Source organism: Castor canadensis, chromosome 5 (assembly GCF_047511655.1).
Source record: "Castor canadensis chromosome 5, mCasCan1.hap1v2, whole genome shotgun sequence".
NCBI lineage: Eukaryota > Metazoa > Chordata > Mammalia > Rodentia > Castoridae > Castor > Castor canadensis.
The window spans coordinates 114,495,165-114,519,367 of record NC_133390.1 but is presented as its reverse complement, the minus strand read 5'-3'; the positions used below and the strand labels follow the sequence as shown (position 1 = coordinate 114,519,367).

The 24,203-nt window shown below is 34.9% G+C and overlaps 1 protein-coding gene across 2 annotated transcripts in view; it reads right to left on the bottom strand.

Annotated features, from left to right (window-relative positions):
- Positions 1-24,203, bottom strand: part of Dhx36 (DEAH-box helicase 36) — a 38,111-nt gene that overhangs the window by 9,426 nt on the left and 4,482 nt on the right. Inside the window, exons 3-20 of one of the 2 annotated variants that reach the window (XM_020180833.2) lie at positions 23,656-23,890; positions 22,304-22,342; positions 20,550-20,720; positions 18,172-18,251; positions 17,472-17,546; positions 17,206-17,372; positions 15,710-15,791; positions 12,309-12,449; positions 11,942-12,044; positions 11,518-11,605; positions 10,847-10,902; positions 9,418-9,482; positions 8,596-8,739; positions 6,807-6,924; positions 6,047-6,145; positions 1,892-2,065; positions 1,662-1,748; positions 75-158 (exon numbers count right to left, since the gene is read on the bottom strand). In XM_020180833.2, the coding sequence (XP_020036422.1) occupies positions 75-158; positions 1,662-1,748; positions 1,892-2,065; positions 6,047-6,145; positions 6,807-6,924; positions 8,596-8,739; positions 9,418-9,482; positions 10,847-10,902; positions 11,518-11,605; positions 11,942-12,044; positions 12,309-12,449; positions 15,710-15,791; positions 17,206-17,372; positions 17,472-17,546; positions 18,172-18,251; positions 20,550-20,720; positions 22,304-22,342; positions 23,656-23,890 (2,008 nt within the window). The remainder of the gene's footprint in view (positions 1-74; positions 159-1,661; positions 1,749-1,891; positions 2,066-6,046; positions 6,146-6,806; positions 6,925-8,595; positions 8,740-9,417; positions 9,483-10,846; positions 10,903-11,517; positions 11,606-11,941; positions 12,045-12,308; positions 12,450-15,709; positions 15,792-17,205; positions 17,373-17,471; positions 17,547-18,171; positions 18,252-20,549; positions 20,721-22,303; positions 22,343-23,655; positions 23,891-24,203) is intronic. The other variant, XM_074073948.1, reaches the window with a different exon arrangement.

Sequence of the window (24,203 nt, the reverse complement as noted above, 5' to 3'; positions counted from 1 at the left end):
ATATATGCATCCGTATTGTACAATATTTGTATGCAGTAATCTAGCACATATGGTAATCATTTCAAAATATTCACCTGCAGTGTGTTTGAAGACAGAAAATATTCCCAGCAATAGTCCTTTTCATATCTGAAGCCACGTCGCCTAGCTTCTTCCCAGCCCTATGGGGCACAGAAATGAAGAAATTTATACTGTTCCCTGCAGCAAGGATTACTTACTAGTTTCCATCTTAATTTATGTTAATAGTTTAATCTTCCACTGCTGTTTCATTTTCTTCATAAAAAATTCAAGGAATTTTGAGACCGGGCCTGGTGAGGCACATCTGTAATCCCAACTACTTTGGAGGTAGAAATAGGAGGATCACAGTTCCAGACTATGCAAAAGTTAGTGAGACTTTTTCTCAAAAAAAGAAGCTGGGCATGGTGGCCTAAGTCTGCAATACCAGCTACTCAGGAAGTGAAAAGCAGGACTGCAGTTCAAGAGGGGCTTAGACAAAAGTCTTAGACCCTAACTTAAAAAAAAAAAAACAACACTAAAGCAATAAGGGATAGGAGTGTGACTCAAGAGACAAACTGCCTGCCTAGCAAACATGAGGCAATGAGTTCAAATTGCACTCTGAAATTTACAAACTGAAAAAACAAATTCTTCATTGAGCTGGGTATGGTGGTGCATGCCTGAAATCCTGGTGACCTGTTTGAGACAAGCAAAATGTTACTGAGACTTCAGCCTCTGGTAGTGCTACTCAGTAGGTGTAAGTAGGAAGACTGCAGTCCAAGCTAGCCCTGGGCAAAAAATGTGAGCCCCTATGGGAAAAATAACTAAAGCAAACAGGCTGGGGGTGTGGCTCAAGTGATAGTGCCTGCTTAGCAAGTACAAGGCCCTGAGTTCAAACCCAAATACCACCACTGTAAAAAAAAAATCCCACAACTTCCTTGTGATCCTTGTCCTTAAAGCTAACTGCCACCAATGTTCAAGATTTTTACATAATGTATTTATCAAAATCAGCACACTTGTAAACAAATTCCAGTGCTACTATATACTTTCAAACTTCGTAAATATATCTTTCTCAGCTGGAGAAAGAAACAGGAAAAAAGGAAAGATGGATTGAATAAACTCAAAGGAAAAAAAATATGAACTTTCCAGTAGCATGCAGTAAAACATACAAAACAGAACTACAATAAAAAGATACTGCCTCTATAAATCAAATTATATTTAAATTTCACAAAGATGAGTAATAAATATTTACCTTCCGATAAGTCTGGCTTTCAGAAACAGAAACTATTTTCCTAATATGAATTATGTACATGATTATTACTTATGAAAATGGTGAACTATCAAATACAAGAGTAGTTTATTAACAAATACAGTGTCACAAAAGTTTGTAAGACAAAGATACAAAAGAATAATATCAAATACAAAAACTTGAGATAAATTATTCATCAAACACAAATTAAGACTTTCTCCCGAAAGGGTAAATATAATGAGCTACTAGAAAACTAAAGCGGAATTACTTTTTTTCCCAAATGTTCACCTAATTTTAACTACTCTTGGCAACTTAATCCTGGTATGAATTTTTGAAAGTCAAGTATGTTCCTCCTGTTACATTATTAGTTTTTTCACTTGAATAATCTGCTGTAATCCAAAACAAGATATTTTTTTATTACCTCAAATGCATGCACAACTGTCAGGTGATCACTTCTAGTTTCCTTTGCCAATTCCTTTCTTCTTTCATCTGCAATTTTTTCTTTTCCCTAAAAAAAACACGTAAAATAAATAGTTCTGTAATGGAGAATTATATTCTTTTAAAAAAGCTAATGAAAAATGTATTGAAGCAATCCAATGACCACTTTCAGCATCTCAAAAGGCCTAACACCTTTATTTCTGTATTTCTTACCAATGGGATGACGAAGGGATCTTTGAAGCTGAGACTAGCAGCAATGGTGAGTACTGGGTCTAAGCAACAGAACAGAGCTCCGAAGAGAATCATTTTCCCAATGTGCGGCTCAACTGGTAATCGCGCCAAGTGGACTCCAAGAGGTGTCAATTCTTCTTGTTTATCCAGAGCATTCTAGAAAGAAAAGTTTGTTGTTAAAATAGGCATGGTAAAGCATTACATTTAAAGCTTTTTTGTCCAAATTCCCTAATTGTTCAATTTTCATTTTCTTCATCAAAACTTCAATATTAATGTCAGCAAAGGTTAGAAACTTATTAAACAAAACCAACTGAGCTAAATAAGCCAAGCTCAAAAAGTCAAATTTCTCATGTTTTTTGCTCATTTGTGGAAACCAGACACCAGAATGATGATGGTGATAATGGGACATGAATGTAAAAGGAGCACTGTCTAGTGAGGGAGTCAGTTTGGGGGGCAGGTAGGAAAGGTAAAGGGGACTGAGATATATACATACCTGGACAACAAAACCAAACACACCAAACATGGCTTCAAATAGGGGGAGAAGAAAAGGGAGGTATGGGAATGTAATGGAGGGAGTGAACTTATTCAAAGTTCACTGTACACATCTATGTAATTATCCCAATGAAACTTCCTCATTTTGTATGCTAATTAAAAATTAAAAATTTAAAAATCAAACAACAAAAACCCAGAACTAATCCACAACTGGGTTTTATTGGAAATATTGGGAGAAAAACAATGAACTAGCAAACTTTCAGCTAAGAAAATCACATACTAAAGCACAAGAGTTCTCAAAAAAAGCAAAACCAAAGCAACATTATTATACACTTGGATGAAATGTACAGCCCTAGATTCTCCTAGCTTAACTTAGGTACTATGAGACAGGAAGCCAAACGATAAAGGACTGATCCAGAACCCCAGAAAATGGGAATAGCTCCTGCTCTGATTCCCTAAGACATTTGATCCAACCGTACTACTGAGGACAGCTAGAAAAGTAGCTGTAGAAAACCGAGAAGCTAACAGAGCTACAATAATAGGTCTTGGATGTGGGGAACGACAGATATTCAGGGAGGTGAGCCAATAAGCTGGGTCCTCTTTTCCTGGTGAAATGACATATATCCTCTCTGGAAGGTTATTGTACTAGGCTTCAGAGTTTATCTACAAATAATTTTGTAAATAGAATTTCTAGTAGGTAGATAAGAAGATACAAAAAACAGCCCTTGAGGATCCCATGAGACATAAATATCTAAATAATTAGGGTATAAATGCCCTCAAACTTTTTAAATTAAAACTCTTAATGCCCCTAATTTCTTTCTAAGCCTACCATAATCTTGCTATCTAACGCTGACAGGAACATTTGAGGAAAAGAATACTAAGTAATTTTACACATGAAAAACATAAAATAAAAACTGTAAGAACAAGCTGAATCCCAGCAGCTGGGTTTATTTCAGGAACACTGGCTTAACATTTGAAACATCAATGTAATAAAAAATAATCATGACCAGAAAAACTTAACCTGATTATTAGGGTAAGAGGGTTTTACAGCATTAATGAATACAAAGTCAATATTCAAAAGGCAAATTTCATTTCTATTTATCAGCATCACAAGAAAATGAAAAATCTTAAAGCTAGAGTAAAATTAAAAATAACATCAATCTAGAAATACATCTTTAAAAAATGCATAAAACTTCTATGTAGAAAACTCTAAAAGACTGAAATTAAATACCTAACTAACAGAAGGATGATAGCTCCTGTTCTTTTTTGTGAAGACATTGTAAATATGTCAATTCTTCCCAAGATGGTAAGTAAGGTGGTACAGCATCACTCAAGATTGAAACACAGACTAAGAGAAGAATATAAAGCCTGGGAACAGATAAACAAATCCATAATAAATGCCTGATCTATGACAAAGGCTGAAGAACAAAGGATGAATTTTCTATAAATGGTGGTTTACCAATGAGACCGACATATGAAAAACTAAGACTCTCTTTTCTTTTTCTGGCAGTACTGGTATTTGGACTCATGACCTCACGCTTGCTAGGCAGGTAACCTACCACTCGAGCCACTCTGCCAGCCCCAAATTTAAGATTCTTATCACTCAAACTTACACATACACAAAGCAAATACAGATGGACAGTACATATCTAAATGTGAAAGATAAAATAGTTAAAAGAATCTTCATGATCCTAGAGTTAGCAGACTTGCACGGGGCAAAAACAGTAACTTACTGACATATTTGACAACATTAAAGTTAAAAATTTGTTGATCAAGACACAAAAAGAATAAAGGGGAAAATATAGACATGTGCAATACACAACTGATAAAGGGCTCATATCAAGACTACACAAGAAGTGTATTATGACCTACAATCTAAACGAAAAACAGGCATAAGAGACTTTCCAAAGGGACAATGAAAGTGAAAAGCTGCCCACAAATTCAGTAACAGTCATGGAGATGCAAATTAAAACTACAAACTGAAACTACTACATATCTACCAGTACAACTAGAATGAAAAACCTGAAGCTGCAGAGCAATTAGCTCTCACCCACCACTGGGAGGACAACTTGTTTAACACCTTTAGAAAACTGCTGAGCAGTATCTACCAAACTTTATCATACCCACTGTTCATGACCCAGTGAATTTGCCTGTGAGGTATATTTGAACACGTGTACCAGGAAACACTGTACCAGTGTTATATGTAATATTCCTAAATAGGAAATAACAAAAATGTCTTTCAATAATCATAAAGTAAGATATGGCAAAGAAACAAAAACAAATGAACTATAGCTAAAAGCACAATGCAAATGAATCTCACAAGAAGCCAGAGCTCCACCCCTCCCACCAATCCCTTCCCAGAAAAACAAAAAGCCCTGCACCCTATATGAATTCATATAAAATTCATAAAACCAGCAAAATTAAACTCAACTATTTACAGACATGCATATTTGTATGATAAAACTACCAAGAAAAATAAGAGATTAAAGCAATGACAAAGATTATCTTTATTACTAAGGAGCAGTGGAACAATTGAAGGGCATAAGAAAGGGACACACTAGGGATGCTTGTATTTCTTGCCATCAGTAATTGGTATGTAGTGCTTCCTTTGTGATAAATCCTTAAGCTGCACATTTCTGGGGGTTTGTTTTTGTTCTTTTTGACCAGTGGGACCTGGGCTTCACACTTGCAAAGCAGGCATTCTACTCCTTGAGCCACACCTCCAGACAAGCTGTATACTTTTTACTATGCTTAATTTCTCTGGTTGTATTTGTTGAATTTCAAAATAGAAAGTTTTCAAGACATGGGCCCCATAAGTACCCCTTCTTGGCAAGGGTTCTCTGGCCTTTTCATAATTTCATTGTCTACCGGTGGCTAAGAAGGGCTCTTTATTCAGCTGGGAGAGAGGAAGTCCTTCCACCTAGGCTCCCTGAAATCAGAAATTCTGTCCTAAGGAAATGAGCTTTAATAGTAAATGACAGGTTGAGGATTGTAGCATTTTGGAAAGAGGTCACCTGTTAGTATTCAAAGAAAAATTTCCATGCTATTATTATTTGCATTTGGCAAAAAAAAAAAAAATTGTAGTAATCAGAAAGTGCAGAATAAACAAACTCAATTCATTTTAAGAATAAACATGAAGACCAGTAATAGAAAAATTTCATTTAATTTTAAATCAGGCCAGAAATGAGAATAAAAAGTGTAGAAAGCCTTAAAGCAGCACAAGGACGGGGTGGGTGGCTCATATCTATACTCACAGCGACTTGGGAGGCAAAAGTTCGAGACCCCCACCTCAATCAATTAAAAACAATAAATAAGGGTGGGGCGGCATGAACCTGTCATTCCAGCTACAGGGGAACACAATGCAAGGCCCTATCTGAAAAGTAACAGAAGTAAAAAGGGTTGAGGACATGGCTCAGATGGTAGAGCACCTGCCTAGCAAGTGTGAGGCCGAGTTCAAACTCCAGTACCCCTCAAGAAGATAAAAAGACAGAAGTATCACCTTATCACTTTCTAACGTATAGCTCATACACTATGCTGAAAGCCAAATAGAAAACCAAATTCCACACACACATTCACTGGCTTACTTTACTTGTAAATTTTAACACTCTAAATATAGGTTAGAATTTTTTAAAAAATAAAATTTACCAGTTCCATGAGATGTTTTATGGATAGCTGCACTGCCTCATTAGATGGTGGATCCATTAATCTACTCAGAAAACAAGCAATTCTACCAAGCCTTAAAATCTGGGGGAAGACAAACATAATTAAACATGTATCACACACTGACATAATAACCTAGTCCTGCTTGTGCTGAATAAAGCTGACTGCTTAAGTAAAGCATCAAACTTACATATGATTTTCAAGTTAGTTATTTTATCAAAATGAATTAAAATATTTAATATGTGATTCCATAAGATGTTTAAAGGTCTATATACTTTCACTACTATTAGTGACAAACAGTAATCAATAGTAATCAACTGGTTAAGAATTATCTTCAAAATAAGCTTAGCTACATCAAGATACGTAAGATGCCAAGAAAAAAAAAACAAGCAATTTTTAACAAAGATGTAATAACAGTACCCAATATTTACTGAGCACTTTGTGTCAGACACCATTTTAAGAATCTTATATTAAGTTAAATAATCTGCCCAATGTAACAGAACTATCTTTTCAAGGAGAAAGTGGGATTCATACATAGGTAGCCTGGCTCCAGAGCAGTTCATGATCATAAAAACTTTTAATACACATTTGAGGAACATTAAGTACATAGTTTATTCACAAATGCAAAAAATACATAGTAAAAAACCCCCTCTTGAAGATTAATCTAGTACCTTCTTCTATATAAAATGCTGAAAATCAGAACACTTTTCTTTTTTTTTTTTTTTAATTCTCCCACCTAATTTACCTTTATTTGCAAACAAAGTTCTTCCAAAGGCGTTCTCAAAATTTCTGGTAGTTGATAGTCGTCTAGAAGACTTGCTCTAAGACCATTATATAGATGATAGCAGTGACCAGGCTGAACTCTTAAAAAACAAACAAACACAAAACATGACTTATTAGAAATGTAGAGAAAAGTGTAGGAAGGGAAAGTAGACATACATTTCTTACTAGCTACCATGTAAATGTTATTTCATTTCTATGAATCCTATTTCCTTCTTTTCATTTGTGTGGAAAGACCCTAACCGCTCTACCCCAATTTCCCAACACTATTTGTTTTGCTTTTTTGTCCCTTGCTTCTTTCATTTTTTTACTTCATCTTTTTAATGAATGTGTAACTACTGCACATATTTATGGAGTACAATGTGATGCTGTAATATACATATACAATGTGTACTGACCCAATCAGGGTAACGAGCATTCCCATTTCTTTAACATTACTTTGGGGTGGGAGTCTTCAAGCACCTCTCAATAAAATATGAAATATATTACTGTGACTACAGTCACCCTTTACTGTACTTTAGAACACTATTTAACAATGATAAAACACAAATGGGAAGAGGTGACAGGTTTTATGTAATTTCAAGCAGAATAAGTAGTTGTAAAAACTTTTACTGCTGTAACAATAAATTCTAAAAGCTTCTACTATTTTTTCCACAAGCCAACAAGATCTACTATCTATTATGAAATGTGTCTGAACATCTCTGTGGTAGAAAATAACAGTACTCCCAATGACAACACCACAATATAGCTTTTACTGTCCTCCAAAATAACCATCAATCTAATTAGGCTCTAATAAACTGCCTCGAAATTGAGTTATACAGGGATAATCTGTAAAGGTGACAGGAAGTCAGAGCTCTGCAGATGAAGAGTACGAACTAAAAACAAAGGGATGAGAAAATAGTAACGTTTTCTTTCAATTCTCCTTTTCTTAGATAGAGCCCTATCTGAAGATGAAAGGTAATCTCTTATTTTTTCTACCTGTGAGAGTCAAAAGAAACTCTCTTCAACTCTTAGACATACTTTTCCTCACTAATAGGAGAGATACATTTATTTCTTACCCTGCAACCACAGAAATGGAGAAAAAGCACTCTCCTTTTGTTTTTGTTGGTGATTAATGATGAAAAAAATCATTCCTGCTATAAAGTACAGCAATTCAGGGCCTAGAATGTGGAACCGGACTGCCTGGATTCAAACTCTAGCTCTGCAACGTATGAAGCTGTATGACTTTAGACAAGTTATTTATAATGTCTTTGTTTCAAATTTCCTTACTCTTAAAATGGAGATAACAACATACCTTAGAGCACTGTGGTAAAGATCACACGTATCAGCTGTTTAGATGTACTAAGACTCTAATAATATTATTGTTAGGTAATTCAATACTTTAGCATAACTAATTTTAATTAGACTGAAGAACTAGAGGTAAAACATTCAAAAAACAGAAAATTTGGTACATAGTTTTCCAAATAAACTATAATTAAAACAAATTTTCCTAGCCGGGTATGGTAGTACATTATCAGTAATCCCAGCACTAAGGAGACTGAGTCAGCAGGATCACGAGTTCAAAGGCAGCCTGGGCTATACAGTGCCATGCTGCCTCAAAACAAACAAAACCAACAACTACTCCTACTTAAACTAGTATTCAAAATACTATGAAAAGTAGCTCTTCTAGTAATTAAGGTTTTAAGTCACAGCAACGTATTTTGTACACACTTTTTAAAAGTATGTTCGGGCTTTGGACACAGTTTCCACCTTACCTTCCAGCTCGGCCTTTCCTCTGTTTGGCATTAGCTTTGCTAACCCACTCAGCAGACATGGTACTGATGTTGTTCTGAGTGTCAAAATGTGTCTCTTTAATTTTTCCTCCATCTATCACGAAAACTACATCATCTATGGTAATGCTGTTTGGAAAATAAATAAAGTATTAAGTAAAACCACATCAAAAGCACTATTATCCTATCTCAGGCCTACTGATGGAGTTTGTAGTGCATGTTTACTGGGTGACATGGATTTTAGCAGTTCAGGACTTTCACCACTCTTCTAGTACCTGCCAGCATCACAGGGATCAAGCACCTCCTAGTTGGTAGCACCAGTGGCAACAACGGCAGCATAGAGCCCATTCTGAAGACCTTGTGTAAGCTCTTATTTGCCCATAGTCAAACATCTTAGCTTTTCTGAGGCCTTTTTCTATCTAGCCCCGTGGACCTATGAGGGCCATGGTTTAATATCAGGTTACAGGAAATAAGTTGTCTCAGTGACTGGACTGTATATTAGTACCTCCAAAGGAACACAGAAATTTTTAAAGGCTGTATATAACTAATTACCAAGTAACACTACCCCTAACTGGGGACCAGGCAAGCAGGACTAGATTTTTTAGAAAAGCTTTGGGAAAAAAATTAAAGGACTATTTTGATAAAGTGGGCTAAAAATAGTACAGTTTTTTAAAAAAATGACTAAGTTAAAAAAGATTTTTAAGAAATTACAAAGTATACTATAGAGAAAAAAGAGTAAAGTTACATTAGTATGTATAGGGCTCAAAACTATATAATCATCAATAATTGATATTTATAACTTTTTACCTAGTCTCTGCAATATTGGTAGCAATTACTATTTTCCGAACACCAGGAGGAGTTCTTTTAAATACCTGTAAGGATAAATACATCAAAATCCCAAAAGAGTACTAACTTCTGATAAGTTATTTTGCAATTAATAATTACTTCAGATACACTTTTAGCATTCTGCATTCACTTACTGCCATATACATCTATTATTTATAAGTATACATATAAAGTAAGTCTACATCATTCTCAAAACTATGAAATTCTCTTTAAATTACCTCCCAAACATGTTACAATCTTATCACAAATGAGAGTTGAACAATATGACTGATTAAATGTATAACAAAAACTGGAGAATGTAAGGTAGAGGAAGAGAAGTTTAGTTTAAGGATAACAACTGTGAGGCCAAATCTATAAAGGACACCAACCAGTGAGGCAGCTGCCCAACCCATCAGAAAGTCAAGTGGCTCTACACTACACAAAAGCTTGAGATTAGACCCAAGTAAAAACAAAACAAAACCCTCTGCAAATGCTGAACCCTGTAAGTAATTCTATCGTCAACTATGCCACCGAAACAGAAGGGGGACAGGTAGTTAAGTATCCCTGTCTGCAATCAAAAAAAAGAAAAGAAGCATATACGTATCCCTTGATTTATAAAAACAACAATCATCATAGTCTAGGAGTTAGATGTTCTTCAGCAAACTACATGGTCTACTTGGCAGGGCAGTCAAAGACGGAAGTACTCTAGATACTCTTCCATCATGCTTTGTCATCAAAGGCTTGTTCTCCTTTCTTCTCTTCCCTCACAAATGTACTATAGCTAAGACAACTGGCTTAGTCTTAATCAATACAAAGGTGCCAGCAAAGAGAATTATGTAAAGAGACTTTAATATTTACCTACAAAAAGAGAAGTTAAAGGAAAAAAGGTAGATCTTCTGGTCCATATTATTCTACCAGGACCCAGAAACACTACAGTCCATAAAATTATCTTTCCACTGAGAGTGAAGTATTCATTCTAATCAGCAATATCTGACAGACCTAAAGTCCTCACGATACATTACTGATTAAACACAAAATCTCATACCTGTAATATACTAACAGTGGTAAATCAAAATCTCAAACTTCAAGCTGTTGTATGACACAGATAAATAATTTCTGCCTTGAGTTTATTTTTGGTGCTATTCACGTAACTTTTTCTTTCATTCAAGAAACCCAAACAAGTTATTAGTGAAACCAATTCTTTAAAGTTTTTCCTAATGTTGACAAAATTTGATTCATGGATCGCTTTCTGCTAACAAAGTTTTTGTACAATCATCCCAGAAGACTCATTTGCAAAAGCTCTCAAAGTATTTTTTATATGGATTACTATCTGAAAATATTCCTTAAAAAAATGCAACAGTCCTAAATCTTGCCTCAGTTTGAAAGACAGAAAACAAATTTAACAACATACCTGTGTCTGGTTTACTGTAGGCATCAGTGAATGTAAAGGTATAATAAGAAACTTATCTGAAAATTAAAAAGTAAATGAAACTTTAAGATACAGAGATGCAGAAAGAGTGCCACTGGAAATGTATGGAATAATAATTCAGCTGCTAGACTACATAGTTCTTAAGCTGTACTTCTACACATAATCAGATCCTGAGTGCTCATTCCAACAAGTTCCAGCTGATATTTTACTCTGTTAACCTATTTTATACTGATAAGCATTTTTTCCAAATTCCTAAAAAAATGAGGTCATTAGCTCCACCCTCACAATCAATTAAACTCCCAGTGGATAAAAATGAAAAACCTCAAATACGAACAGTTTAACTTTAAGGCTCAATTTTATTAGGCAAGTTTTCCACAACTAGAAGAACACTGAAGTAAGACATCATCTTCACACTGCTAAATAAAGAGCTTCAGTATACCTCCAATCTTTATTTGTGACTCAAGAACACCCAACTTCCTAAAAAACAAAACAAAACCTAACCTGGTTTAGGCCACCAAATCCCTAAACTGATGTAGCCTCAGAAGCAATAATTCTTCAAATTAAGTGGGGAAAAAAAAACAAAACAGAAGCTCATACTACGTATGATTTAAATACTGCTCTTGGAAGTGCACTAAAGTACATTCATATAATACCTGATTTGAACATCACTTGTGACATCAAGAGGTCGTGTAAAGTGCTGATATTGTCCCAGCCTGGTAGAAAGACCAGTATTGCACCATCCTATAATGGAAGGAAATAACTATCACAAAAGATCACTTTAACAAGCCACACAGTGAAATTCTGTGAATACTTACATCTTCATTCAAATTACACTAGCTCTGGATAATTTTTTTCACTATCTAAAAGAATATAGGTCACTTTAAAAAGTAAGATTTATAACCCAAAGATTTTGTTTAGTCTTTCCTTTAAATGGATGAAATGCCTACATAATTTTACGTTAAAGCTATTCCCAGTGTCCAGTATAATTCTTCCAAACTGAAGAAAATTAGTTTTTTATCACTTTGATACATTAATAAAGTTAATTACTTGAAGGAAGGAAAAACAAAACAAACTAACCTCTTCTTCCAAAACAATGTATCGGATAAGAGCAGCAATCAAATTCAGATCAACTTTATCATCATCTATCATTTCTAAAACATCCACAGTACTTGCAGAATACCTGTCAAATTAAACAGAAAATCATGAAATTCTTGATAGGTTCCTGTGGCTTAATTTTATATAAAAGCTCAAAATTAAGTCAATATGCAAATGGAGAAACAATCTATAGATAGAATTACCGGGAAAGCAGTGCTAAGAGTCAAATCAACACAATACTAAGATGGGTTTGTGCATAAAATCAGTAAGACAGCCCCACGTTTTGTTTTAGCCCCTCCTGGCTGAGCACAGCCAGGTGTGTTCTCATCTTCAAACAACATTACCTTACCTTCTCCGAAGTTCCTTTACATAATCTGGCCAGCGTTCTTTATAGATTGCTTCCTTTTCTTCTTTCTCTTGTCTGTTTATGTGTCCTTGCATGAAACCCCTTTTAAACTGGGATCTGTGTTCTTTTTGTTCTGGAACATATCTAAAATAAGGTGATTTTTTTGAGACTAGGTCTTGTTTGGTAGCCAAAGCTGGCTCACACAATCCTCCTTGCCTCAGCCTCCTGGGTCCTGGGATTAGAGATGTACGCCTCCCTGTCCACCAACAGGTTCTTAAATATCTTCACTTCTTTGTAACTCTTTGGGTTTAGCTATAACTTTTTACATTGGGCACTTAAAAGTACATTTTCACTGTACTTACCAGTGAAGGGTGGCTAATAACCAGTTTTGATATTTCAGATAAACATTACTCTTTTCTATCTACTGAAGTATATAAACCTCTATAGTATCTTTACAGCCAAAACCAAAAAGAGTAACTTTTATCTTTAATTTTAAGCTTTTTCTAAAACAAAAGTTAACATTAACACAAGTCCAAAGTAATAATTACTGATTGCCTAGTAGAAAGACTCAAACTTTAAAAGCCTGAGTTTTCCAAACCTAACTACACATAAGAATTTCTTGGGTAGCTTGTAAAATGCAAATTCCTAAATCCTATTCCTATTGATTCCTATGAATCCTACTGACTTAGATTCATATCTTTTAATGTACACATTTTAATGTGTGACCCCAGGAGAATCAAAGAGTGTATTGTGAACCCACAGAACCACGTAAAGATCTATATAATTCTGTTTGTACAGATACAGCTAATGGCAGGTCCAGAATCAGCATTAAGTCTCATGTGTCAGTCCAGTGCCATACTGACTCCATCATGCTACTGTGACTGCTGCAAACACGGAGTGCACATGTGTCAAAGAACTCTTCCTTACCATTGTGAGTTCTGAGAAGCATGGGGTGGGGGAACAGGAGGAAGGAAAAAATGAACCTACAGTTTAACCTCAAAGCCTTTCAGAGTTCAGCGACAGCACCTGCATGGAATGGGGGAATGGGTACAGCGTGGGCTTTGGAATCAGATGGAAGTTAGGGCCTGGCCTTGCCAATGCTTAGTTATGAGACCTCACACAAAGTTCTAGTGTTTAGTCTAATTTGAGCAATTAACACTCATACAGTGGAACTGTCACAAGAATAAAAAAGTGATAAAGCATACCACAAAGTGTTAATCCCTTTCCCTATTCAGTGTCTGTGCCCCAGGATTCTCCTGAGAATTCAATACATGTAGTGGCACCAACTTGAGGTAGGGAACTAAGACAAAGATTTGTCCTAGTCAGAATGGACCCCCAGCTGATTTCTTTCCCAAAATTAGCAATTCCAAACACCAGAGTTAACCTTCGACCACTCATCAGCCCTCAGTGACAACTTTCCATGTCACCTTGTCCTACTCTTAGTCTGGCCATTGTGTTTTTCCCTCCTGCTTCCCAGTTATACATCTCTTCTTCAGGGAAGTGATAGCTGCAGGCTTCTAAGGAAAATTTCTAACCAAGGACCACCGTTCTAGTTCTCCTCTTAACACTGGTTTGGGGATGGCAAGTGCAGATACCATCTTTTTGCTTCAAAAAGACCCCTTTGCTACAGTTCCTTGTACATTCCCTGCTTTCTAGGAAGTTTAAGTGAGCAATTCATCACCATCTACTTTAGATTGCTGGTGCCCAAAACTTTAGTTTCATTATTATAAGCTGTTGTATAGTCTCCTCTTACAAAGTAACTGCTAAATGTGTCATAGTAGAAAGTGGGGCACATAGCAAAAACGCTAATTGCATCTGGCATATTAGGAAATAGTACATTTAGTATGGACAAGTCACAGAATATGTAACATGAAACTGACAGTCAAAAAGGGCCCGACAGTAAAGTGCGTTGGGATGACTAGCTAAGGAAATTGAGGACTGTACTCTCCCAGCCTTTTTCCCATCAAGGAACAGAAATATAATTCATATAGCCTGATAGCAGCTAATGGTCAGTGGCCAGAGTGTTGAGGGAATCAAGAAATGGGTGTGCCAGCTGAGTTACTATGCTGTACACTATGTCAAACCAATAAAGGCACTTAAACAATTTCTCTCTCACAGGATTGGATTTATTTTTAGGAAAATGTATGGCAGTAGTAACAAGAGTGAAAACCACAAGACAGCTAACAAGAACCTATAGTACAAGAATGAGACTGCAGATTCAAGGCTATCAGGGATTAGGAGTTAACTAGCAAGTTGACACATTATACACTCAGCATATAGAGAATAAATGCTTGATGAATACTAGCTTTTTCACTAACAGTACAGAAGACTTGGTGGAAGACAATATCACTAAGTATCATAAGATGTATTTGGGGGCTGGATGCATGGCTCAAGCAGTTGAGCAACTGCCTAACAAGCATAAAGCCCTTATTACCACCCCCCCCAAAAAAAAGAAAAAAGACATTTGGCAAGACACATTGTTTTGTTTTACTTTTGTTTGGAGATTAATGTGATCAGATATATGACAATGATTCTGGCTTCAAAAATGTTAGGTTCAAGGTATCTGGTACTGGGATTTAAACTCAGGGCCTCACACTTGCTAAGCAGGCGCTTTACTGTTGGAGCCACTCTGCCAGTCCAGAAAACAACTTAAGAGTTCAGAAACAGTTTTATTCTTAAACCCACAGCACTTAAAAGATATGAAAATAGAGAACTGTGGTCACAGAAGCAGAAAGGATTACACAAATGTAGAAAAACAAGAAGAATCCTGGAGGAAATCATATTTTATGATGGGTGATGGAAGTCAGCAAAGGATAATAAAAACTAGAGATTCCCAAACTTTCCTGCCCAAGTATCCTTAAAAAATACTAATTCCTGGGCCAGGCATGGTGGCTCATGCCTATAATCCCAGCTACTTGGGAGGCTAGCCTGGGAAAAAGTATTAGAACTTCTCTCAAAAAACAAGGACATGCCTGAAATCCCAGCTACTTAGGGAGCAGAGGTGGGAAGACCTTGGTCAAGACTGGTCTGGACAAAATCATGAAAAACAAAACTAAAAGCAAAAGGACTAGGGGCCTGGGTAAGCGGTAAGGTGCTCGCTCATCTAGCGAGCATAAGGCCCTGAGTGTAATACCCAGTACTGCCACCACCAAAACCAAACAAAACAAACAAGAAACAGGATTCCTGGCTTCCAAACAAAATTCTGTAATGGAATTAAAATGTGGACTACGAATGTGACACATGGATTTTTAAAACCACAGGTAATTTTAATGTGTAGCCAATCCCTGATCCATAGAAAATGTTTTAAAAGATAATGGTCAATTCTGAGTTTCCAATATTAAAGTTTGACATGAGAAAGGTAACATATTTAGTCCATTTTATTTTATTTCCTACTGTTTATTTACCTTATTTTTTCAATTATATCTTCCAAAAGATATTCCACAACCGGAAAAGTAAAACCAGGTATATGTATCATTGGACAGTTACCTATTGTGGTAGATGAAAAAAGAAATCAACACACTATGTGAGCAAGACAATGACTCTTAACATTTTTAACTTTAAAAAATAGTCCTGTAGTTTATCTGCTATTTTCCCATATCTGGTTTAATAAGCTGCAGCAGTCTTGCCTAAATTCAGTATTTTACTTCTACTAAAATGTATACACTTTTACGATTCTACAAAATAACACAGAACACCAAAGAATAGAGCTATTTTAAGTTGAATTCAAAACCTGTTACAACTCTTTTTTCCATCAGTCAAGATGGCACACATCACAATCCAAGTTTTACTGAAAATGAAGTAAGGAGCATTACTCCTGTGAATCCCAGAATTAGGGGGAAAAAAGTATCAAAACAAGGTCTAATCAAATATTAAATTTTTAACATTTCAAAATCACTAATAAAATTACCTCAGTACATTTATTTAAATATTTTTTAATCTCATAACAAGCAAAACAAGAAGCACACACTTATAAACAAATGCCAAGACAGCATCAGAGGTCAAAATACCTGAGCTATTACCACTGCTTTGCATCTGATCTATGTAAATTTGAGCAAGTTGCTAAATGTTAGTTCCAGGTGTCTCATTTTAAAAAAGGCATAACTGCCCCAGCTAATCTCACAACGATTAACTGGGATATACTTTAAAGAGCTTTTAAAAAACTGAGAAAAAGAAGATTAAATATACTATTAAACTTTTACTCTTTCCTTACCCTTTTTCCACCACCATTATAAGCAGGATAGACAGTGAGGATTAATTAAAAGAATATATTTTGCCATTCAAAGAATATGCTTTGTATTTTTAATTCCTTAATTGAAACATACTCCAAATCTGGTTTCAGATTCTCTTGTCCTTTTGCTGATTAGCAACCTTGGATAAGTGAGTTAAGTTATCTGAGGCTGCTTTCTCATTTAAGAATGGGAGTAATGCATACCTCACAAGGTATTATAAGAATCAGTGAAGACAAAGCACCAAATACACTAACTTGAAACACAAATACATTACCAAATATACAAGTCAATGGATACATACCATCAATGTAAGCGGTCACCAGTATTATTATTAGCAAACTGTCAATCAAGTTTGTGACAGTACACGTGCCACAGAAGAATCACCAAAAAGCTTATAAAATGTTTCAAATCTGTTGTTTGATTTCAATGATGCCACCATGGTTTCTGGTGGTGTTACCAAGAAATCACCTGTCTGTACTATCAGAGCAGACATGATACACCATTTAAAACAGACCCAACTGTCTAATCCAGGAAACTAGAAGGCAAGATAATATTAAAATAAATTAGAGACTGATTTTTGACTACTCTATACCTAACACAGTATTATTTATTTAAAAAGTTAAATTCAGTGGTTTTCTAGCACCTCCTCTAATGTAGTAAGTTTTACTTACCAAAATATTCTGAAAATTTCTCAGCATTTAATGTTGCACTCATCAATATTACTTTCAGGTCAGATCGAAAGTTGAGAAGATCTTTAATAACAGTCATCAAAACATCTGACTGCAGATTTCTTTCATGAATTTCATCAAGTACAATATGACTAACACTGGACAAATGCCTACAACAGAAGTGCAAAGTATGTAACTAGTATAAAACTTTAAAACAATCATTTCTCCTTTTGGTAATATTTTTAATTCCTTAATTGAAACATACTCACGAGTCTGACTGGAGCCACTGAAGGATGATTCCTGTTGTACAGTATAAGATAGAACCCTGCTTTCTTGGCAACCGACTGTGAATGAAACACGAGTTAAAAATTCTTGGGTTTATTTTCTCATAATTTACTAAGTTCCACTAAAATTTAAGGATAAAAGCTTTCTACTCAATTTTTTAGTTGTAACAACACCTCCCTACCATAACAGGGTAATGGGAAATACTGTGCTCAAGTTCATTATGCATTATACTCACTGTCATGAATTATTTATGGGCCCTCAATTTCCTTGTTCAGTGACTGGAAAGCCTGCTCATTTAAACAGGTAAAAGGAATATTGAGCACCAGAAAACAACTAACTAAAGTATGGAAGAGATGGATGGATACCAAAATCAATCAATGAAGTCAGTCAGGGGTGGGCAGTGTTACCAAAAGGTATAGGAGACTAACTCCTTTGAGAAGGACTGATGGCCTACTTCTAAAGTTACTTCTCTAATTGTTCTTTAATGTAAAAGCATATTTTGAAATGGCAATGTGGAGGTTAAAAGATGAGTCTGTAGTAGCAAGTCATCTGTACTGTGGCTGTTTAAAATGTTAATTTTAACAGCAATAATCAGCATCTAGATGGGGAAAGTGTTTTCTTTTGCATCTCCTGTTTCCAAGTTTCTCTGAAACCTATGTGATACACGAAATGAATATTCTTTACCTCTGGAGACGAATCTGGTATCCAGTACTATTACCATTGCCACAAGATTCTGCCCTTTCTGCAGCTACTCTCTCAGCAACCTTTAATTTAAATAAAAAAGCAATTACAAGAAGTACAAATTCCTTTAGGACAAATATCCTGAACATACATGAACATCTGGGATTACCGAAAAGTAGTATTTTTAGATTTTCAGCTGAATCTAAAAAATAGGTATTTATTAAAATCTGAGGTATCTAAAACTGTCTTTTTTCTTCCTTTTTCCCCTTACCTCCCTCTCTCTCTCTCTCTTCCTTCCTTCACAGTACTGGGAATTGAACCCAAGGCCTTGTACTTGCTCTACCACTTGAGCCAGGCTCTCAGCCCTTTGCTTTGTTTTTGACATAGGGTCTCAACTAACTTTACCTGGAAAGCCCTTGTCTCCTGAGAAGCTAGGATTACAGGCATCCAACACCACACCTGGCCTCTGTATATGCCTTTCTTAAGAGCTGTATACTATCCCCTTCTCACATATAATTTTCATTTACCCTTATAAAGTCCTTCCAGGCCAAATTTGCTCTCACTATTTCCAACTGCTTTTTTTATGGGATCCTCTCATTAATTTCTACATTTCTGTTTGGCTTTTCTCAAACAGCTGGAAATCATGGCCCAAACTTGTAGTTTTTGAGATTAAATACACACTGGTATTTTCCTTATTTATGCTGTTATTTTGTGACAGACTCGTATTGCTGAATTCCTAGTTCTTGGTTGTTTTGAAAAATATGGCTACCAAACATATACTCTGGATAAGTCAACATTATTAAATCAATGGTGACTTGAAAAACTAACAGTAAACAGTCTTGAGATAGGACAGTGATGGTGTAAAGTTAGAAACTGAAAATGAGAAGTGTTAAAAGTAAAACTTCCAGTCACCATATCCAAAAACACTGACTTAGACTACATTAATCTTAACATTCCAATTCTAACAGACCTTGGGAAAACGTCACAACAGTCTGGTTAGCATTTCATGCTGTGGGTCATACATGACTGCCATAAGTTAGTGAATATATTAAGTCTAGTTATACAATGGTGCTATGACAAGTTTGTTTTCCAATATTCTGTGATCTTATGTACTTTATAGGAATATGTGCTCGCTGTGATAAAGGTGAAAATTGTTGTTCTACTTAAAATGTATAATTGTCCACAGCTTAAAATACATACTGTATTTATAACCCCAAATATTGCTGTAACAGGTAATATAGTTCCTAAGCACAGATTCTACATTGAATTACTTAGAAATGTGAAAAACAGCGCTATCATAAAATTGAAGAATTCCATAATATGGAAATACATTCACTATTCACTGAATGCTTTAGGAAACCCCAAGCATCTTTAAATATATATATGTAATTCAGATTTCACTAGGTCATCCGGTTCAATGCAACAACAAAAACATAAAGCAAATGTTATTTGTAAAATAGTCTTGTGTTTTACAAGAATGTATAGAACATTCTTGTGTTTTTATAAGAACCTGTGCTTTTCTTTGGAAATTCTGGACTTATGCAGATTAGCTACCCAAGATCACTTAAGCAAAACAAAAAAGATAAAATGAAACAATGCCTTATTTTTCATTATAATGAATTTCCTCTCATTGAATAGCTGGATTTAAAAAAAAAATCACTGAGTACAAAAATGTAGCTTAACAAAGTAAGGCTTCTCACTTTCACCTCTATTAAATGTACTTATATACTGAAGAAACAGAATTGAAAATACTATTAAGCCAGTCAAAGGACAAAATTCATTTTTTACTTTTTGGTGGTACCAACCTTTGAACTTAGGACCTCATAATGCTAGGCAGGCTCCCTACCAACTTGAGCCATGGCCCATGACCATTTTGCTCCAGTTATTTTTTTAATACAAGGCCAGCGTAGGACAGCAATCCTCCTACCTACACCTCCTGTACAGCTGGGATCACAATATGAGCCACTCTGCCCAGCTTTTGTTGAGGCAGGGTCTCGCTAACTTTCTGCACAGGCTGGTCTCAAACTGCAACCCTCCTGATTCCTGTCTCTCTAGAAGCTGAAATTATGGGTTTGAATGTTGACCCAAAGTCGTGAAATTTAGAGCATCTAATGATGAAGATTATTTGGAGCTTTGGATTCATACTGAAATCCTCCTGGATTAATAATTTATATTGAATTCGTAAATATCTATTATCTGTAAGAGAGACATTGTTCAATCTTTTGGCCTTCACTGCCAAATATTTGTCAGCCAAATATTTGCTTTCATAGCAACAAATCCTAAGCTGAATTAAACTTTTAAAATCAGTTAAGTTCCAGCAAAAGTACTTAAAGGAAAATGGCAGACAAAAGAGGAACTTTTTAAAGTGAGAGATTACTTACTGAAATGGCACTAATTCTTCTTGGCTGAGTACAAACTATCCTGCAAGCAGATCCTTTTCCTCTTTCGATGTAGTTATCCAAAATGAACTGAGTAACTTGAGTGGTTTTTCCACAACCAGTTTCACCACTTATTACTGTTACCTGATGGCTATCAATTAAATTTACCAATTCCTATTTCAAAAGGGAAAACAAGTAGAGGATATCACGTTCACTAAGTCTGAAAAGATACTAATCAAAATGCTACCAAACCGAAGTACATTATTGCTTTTTAAATTTTGTCATAAACAACACTCCTTGTTGCATAGATCACTCTACCAATTTTCAAGAGATAGTAGCATCAAATTATAAACACAGAAGGAAAACACTATGAAGAAAAACATCCTAACATGAATAGGAAAAATAGCTAAGTTCCATGGTAAGTATTAACACTACACTCAAAGAATGTTGACATCTGGGGCTGTTGCACATAGAAGCAACCCTCAATCAGATAACCACTGAGGATATCACAGAGTTATATCACAATTCATATACATGGCTTTGCATGCTGGGCAAGTTTTGCAAAGTTTTAGGAACAAGGAACAATATTATGTATTTTAAGATTACTTTCTTTCAAATAATTAAAATAAAGTTTTTAAATACCTAAATTAAATGCAAAAGTTTAGATATTTAGAAAACCTTATCTTTGGGGAAGATCTCAGTTCTTAAAAATGTTACACAAACCTTAACTATTTTTAATATTAACATTCAATATATTAATATTCAAAAGGGTATTATAGGTTATATTTTCATCTACAACGTAATTTGAAAGCCTAGCTTTAAAAATTCCCCATCTATTTAACACAATGTACGCATCAGAAAAAGTTGTAGCTTTAATACAGTTGGCCCTCCATATCCATGGCTCTGCATCTGTGGATCCAACCAATCAGATACAAAACAGCTGAATGATAATTTTACCTGTAATTTTTGTCATTATTAGATATGCTGTATATAATCAATACATCATTAAGAATTATTTACATAGCATTTATGTTGTATTAGGTATTACAAATAACTGAGAGATAATTTGAAGTATGTAAGTGGCTGTGCATAGGTTCTATGCAAACAGCACATTTCATGAGGGATGTGAGCATCTGAGGATTCTGCTATCTACAGGGTCCTAGACCCAATCCCCCATGGATACCGAGGGACAACTGTATTGGTGTCTATAAAGTGCCAGGCACTATTCTGATTCAACAGATACAGAATGAACAAAACAGACCCTGTCCTCAAGAACTTACATTGAACTAGGAGGGGAAGACACACAGATGTCAGGTGGTAATAAGTGCTATGAAAAGCAAAGAAAAATAAAAATAAATAAGATTGGGAAGACAGAGGAAGATGAGGACTATCTTACTTTATGTAGGGTAATTGTGTGGTGAAATGTAACAAATTAATGAAAGCACTATATTTTGGTGGTGCCTCATTTTACTTAAAATGCTTGGTCTTCATGAAGAGCAGGTATTTATCCAAAGTAACTTATTTATGAAAGTTCTATTTTTTTAAATACTGAAGATTTCAATTATGGAGATAAATGAGAAAACTTCCAAAAAACAGTTTCATGACCATTTTTTCCACTTCATCCCCAAGAACTCAAAAGAATAATGTTAACTTCTGTTTAAGAGAAGGTTCATTAATTTATATTTTTTCTTGATTCAGAGCTTTTTTTAAAAATATGTACTATTTTGAAAATCAAATTAAGTATTAGAGCAATTTACCTTTCGCATTCCATATGAAGGCAGCTTTTCCCTGAAATGCTGAAATTTTAAAAAAGTTTTTAATTTTCACAAAATAAATGTTATCAAATTATAATCATGATAATCAGAATGTCATAACTAAATGTACTAGAACCTAACAGCAATCTTATTATCTTATAGCCTGTATTAAATATCAACGCTTTAAAAATTCTTATGAAAGAATTTACCAATCCCTTACTTTTGAAACATTCAAAGAGAGTTCTAAGTTCCAGTGCAGCTAATAGAAAAGAAGTGTATCTTCAAAGTTAGAAGTAAAAGAAATCTCAACTATCATCTCATAGCACTTTAACCACCTCTAACTTACTTTTATCATTTGTTCCAATTTGTTTTATATATTCTTCTTAGATTTGATGTCTACAACATATCCTGTTCTCCATTCATCAGTGCACGTTTATTAATGCAGTAGGCACTGGAATAGATTCAGATGATTTCAGGCTACTTGAGTTAGGAGAAAATTTAATACCCAGAGTCGCTTCAGAACTGCAATCTTATTTAAGTCAAACTCAGGACAGGAATGCGTCAAAGATTTTAATCTCACAGGGCTGCCATAAGATCTCAATGAAAAACCCTTATTTTAAAAAGTAACAGTTTCTGACACATACCTGCTACTCAACAAATCTGTAATTGGTTGGATTACAACAAGAATACTAAAAAGGCAGTGACTAATTCTTTTACATAACACCTTCTCCCTAATTTAAAAAACTTTAATGGATATACTCACACTACATAAAAACATTAATGACTAGCGTTTACATTCAACAAGGTATAGCCAACAAGGTGCCATGAAATAAATTTTCAGTGACATAAAAATAAGCCGGCTTTAATAACATTTTTTTATCAAAAAGACAAAACTTATTAAAAGATAAAATATGTAAAATATAAAAATAAAATTAGACCGATCCTAAAATTAAAAATATGTATGTATAAAAATAAAATTAGAATTGTCCTCGGTAATATAGTTTATTATTGTCACACTTGTTACAGTCAGGTTATTCTTACTGTACCACAAAAATAACAGTCAATGTGATGAGTTAAAATGAGTTAGTGTTAGAAATAATAGAAGCCATACCTTTCTTCTTAATTTCTATTATGATTTTTAATTATTTAAAAACCATTTTATGACACCTAGAAATATTGATGTCTGTGTCATCAAATGTAATTTACACCCCCACCACTTTCCTCTACAATTCAAAGAAAGAATTCCCAGAGGCTGCCTTGTTGAAGAATCTCACTCATCAGTACCACGCAGCTACCTTTAACCATAAATACATCCTCTCAAGTGTACAAAGAGAGGGACAGGTACTTCCCATTACCTGCATTTCAATATACCGAACGTCAGTTTTTTTCTTTTGTAAATCTTCCAGTAATTTTTGGTCTAAGGTTACATCTGGCTCATTTTCTTGCAAGAGATACTCAGAATCTCGGTCGATATATGATTTGTCCCTGATTCTGAATGTCCTTTTTTCTTGGTTTATCAATTTCTTTTCCTGGTTGTCATGTTTCTTCTCTGAGTTTGTTTTTTTCTCAGCAGAAACTTTAGTACCGTATCTATTTTGATAAATAAAAAGTGAAAAAAGGTTAGACCATGAGCCCTGGAACAACTACAAAAACAGATATGCTGTCTAAATATTTCAAAATCATCAAAACTGAAAGCTTGCATTCTATAAAAATTATGAAGTATATTTAAGATTCTTATAACAAACTCATTTTTTTCCTCCCTTTAGATGAATATTTCCAGATATTCGTTATGGTAGTTTGAAAAGAACTGAAATCCACGTAATAGTTATTCCTCCATTGCAGCTATTTATATTGATTTTCCTTCTCCGATTTTCTGGGATTGGTGTATTTCACGCCTCAATTT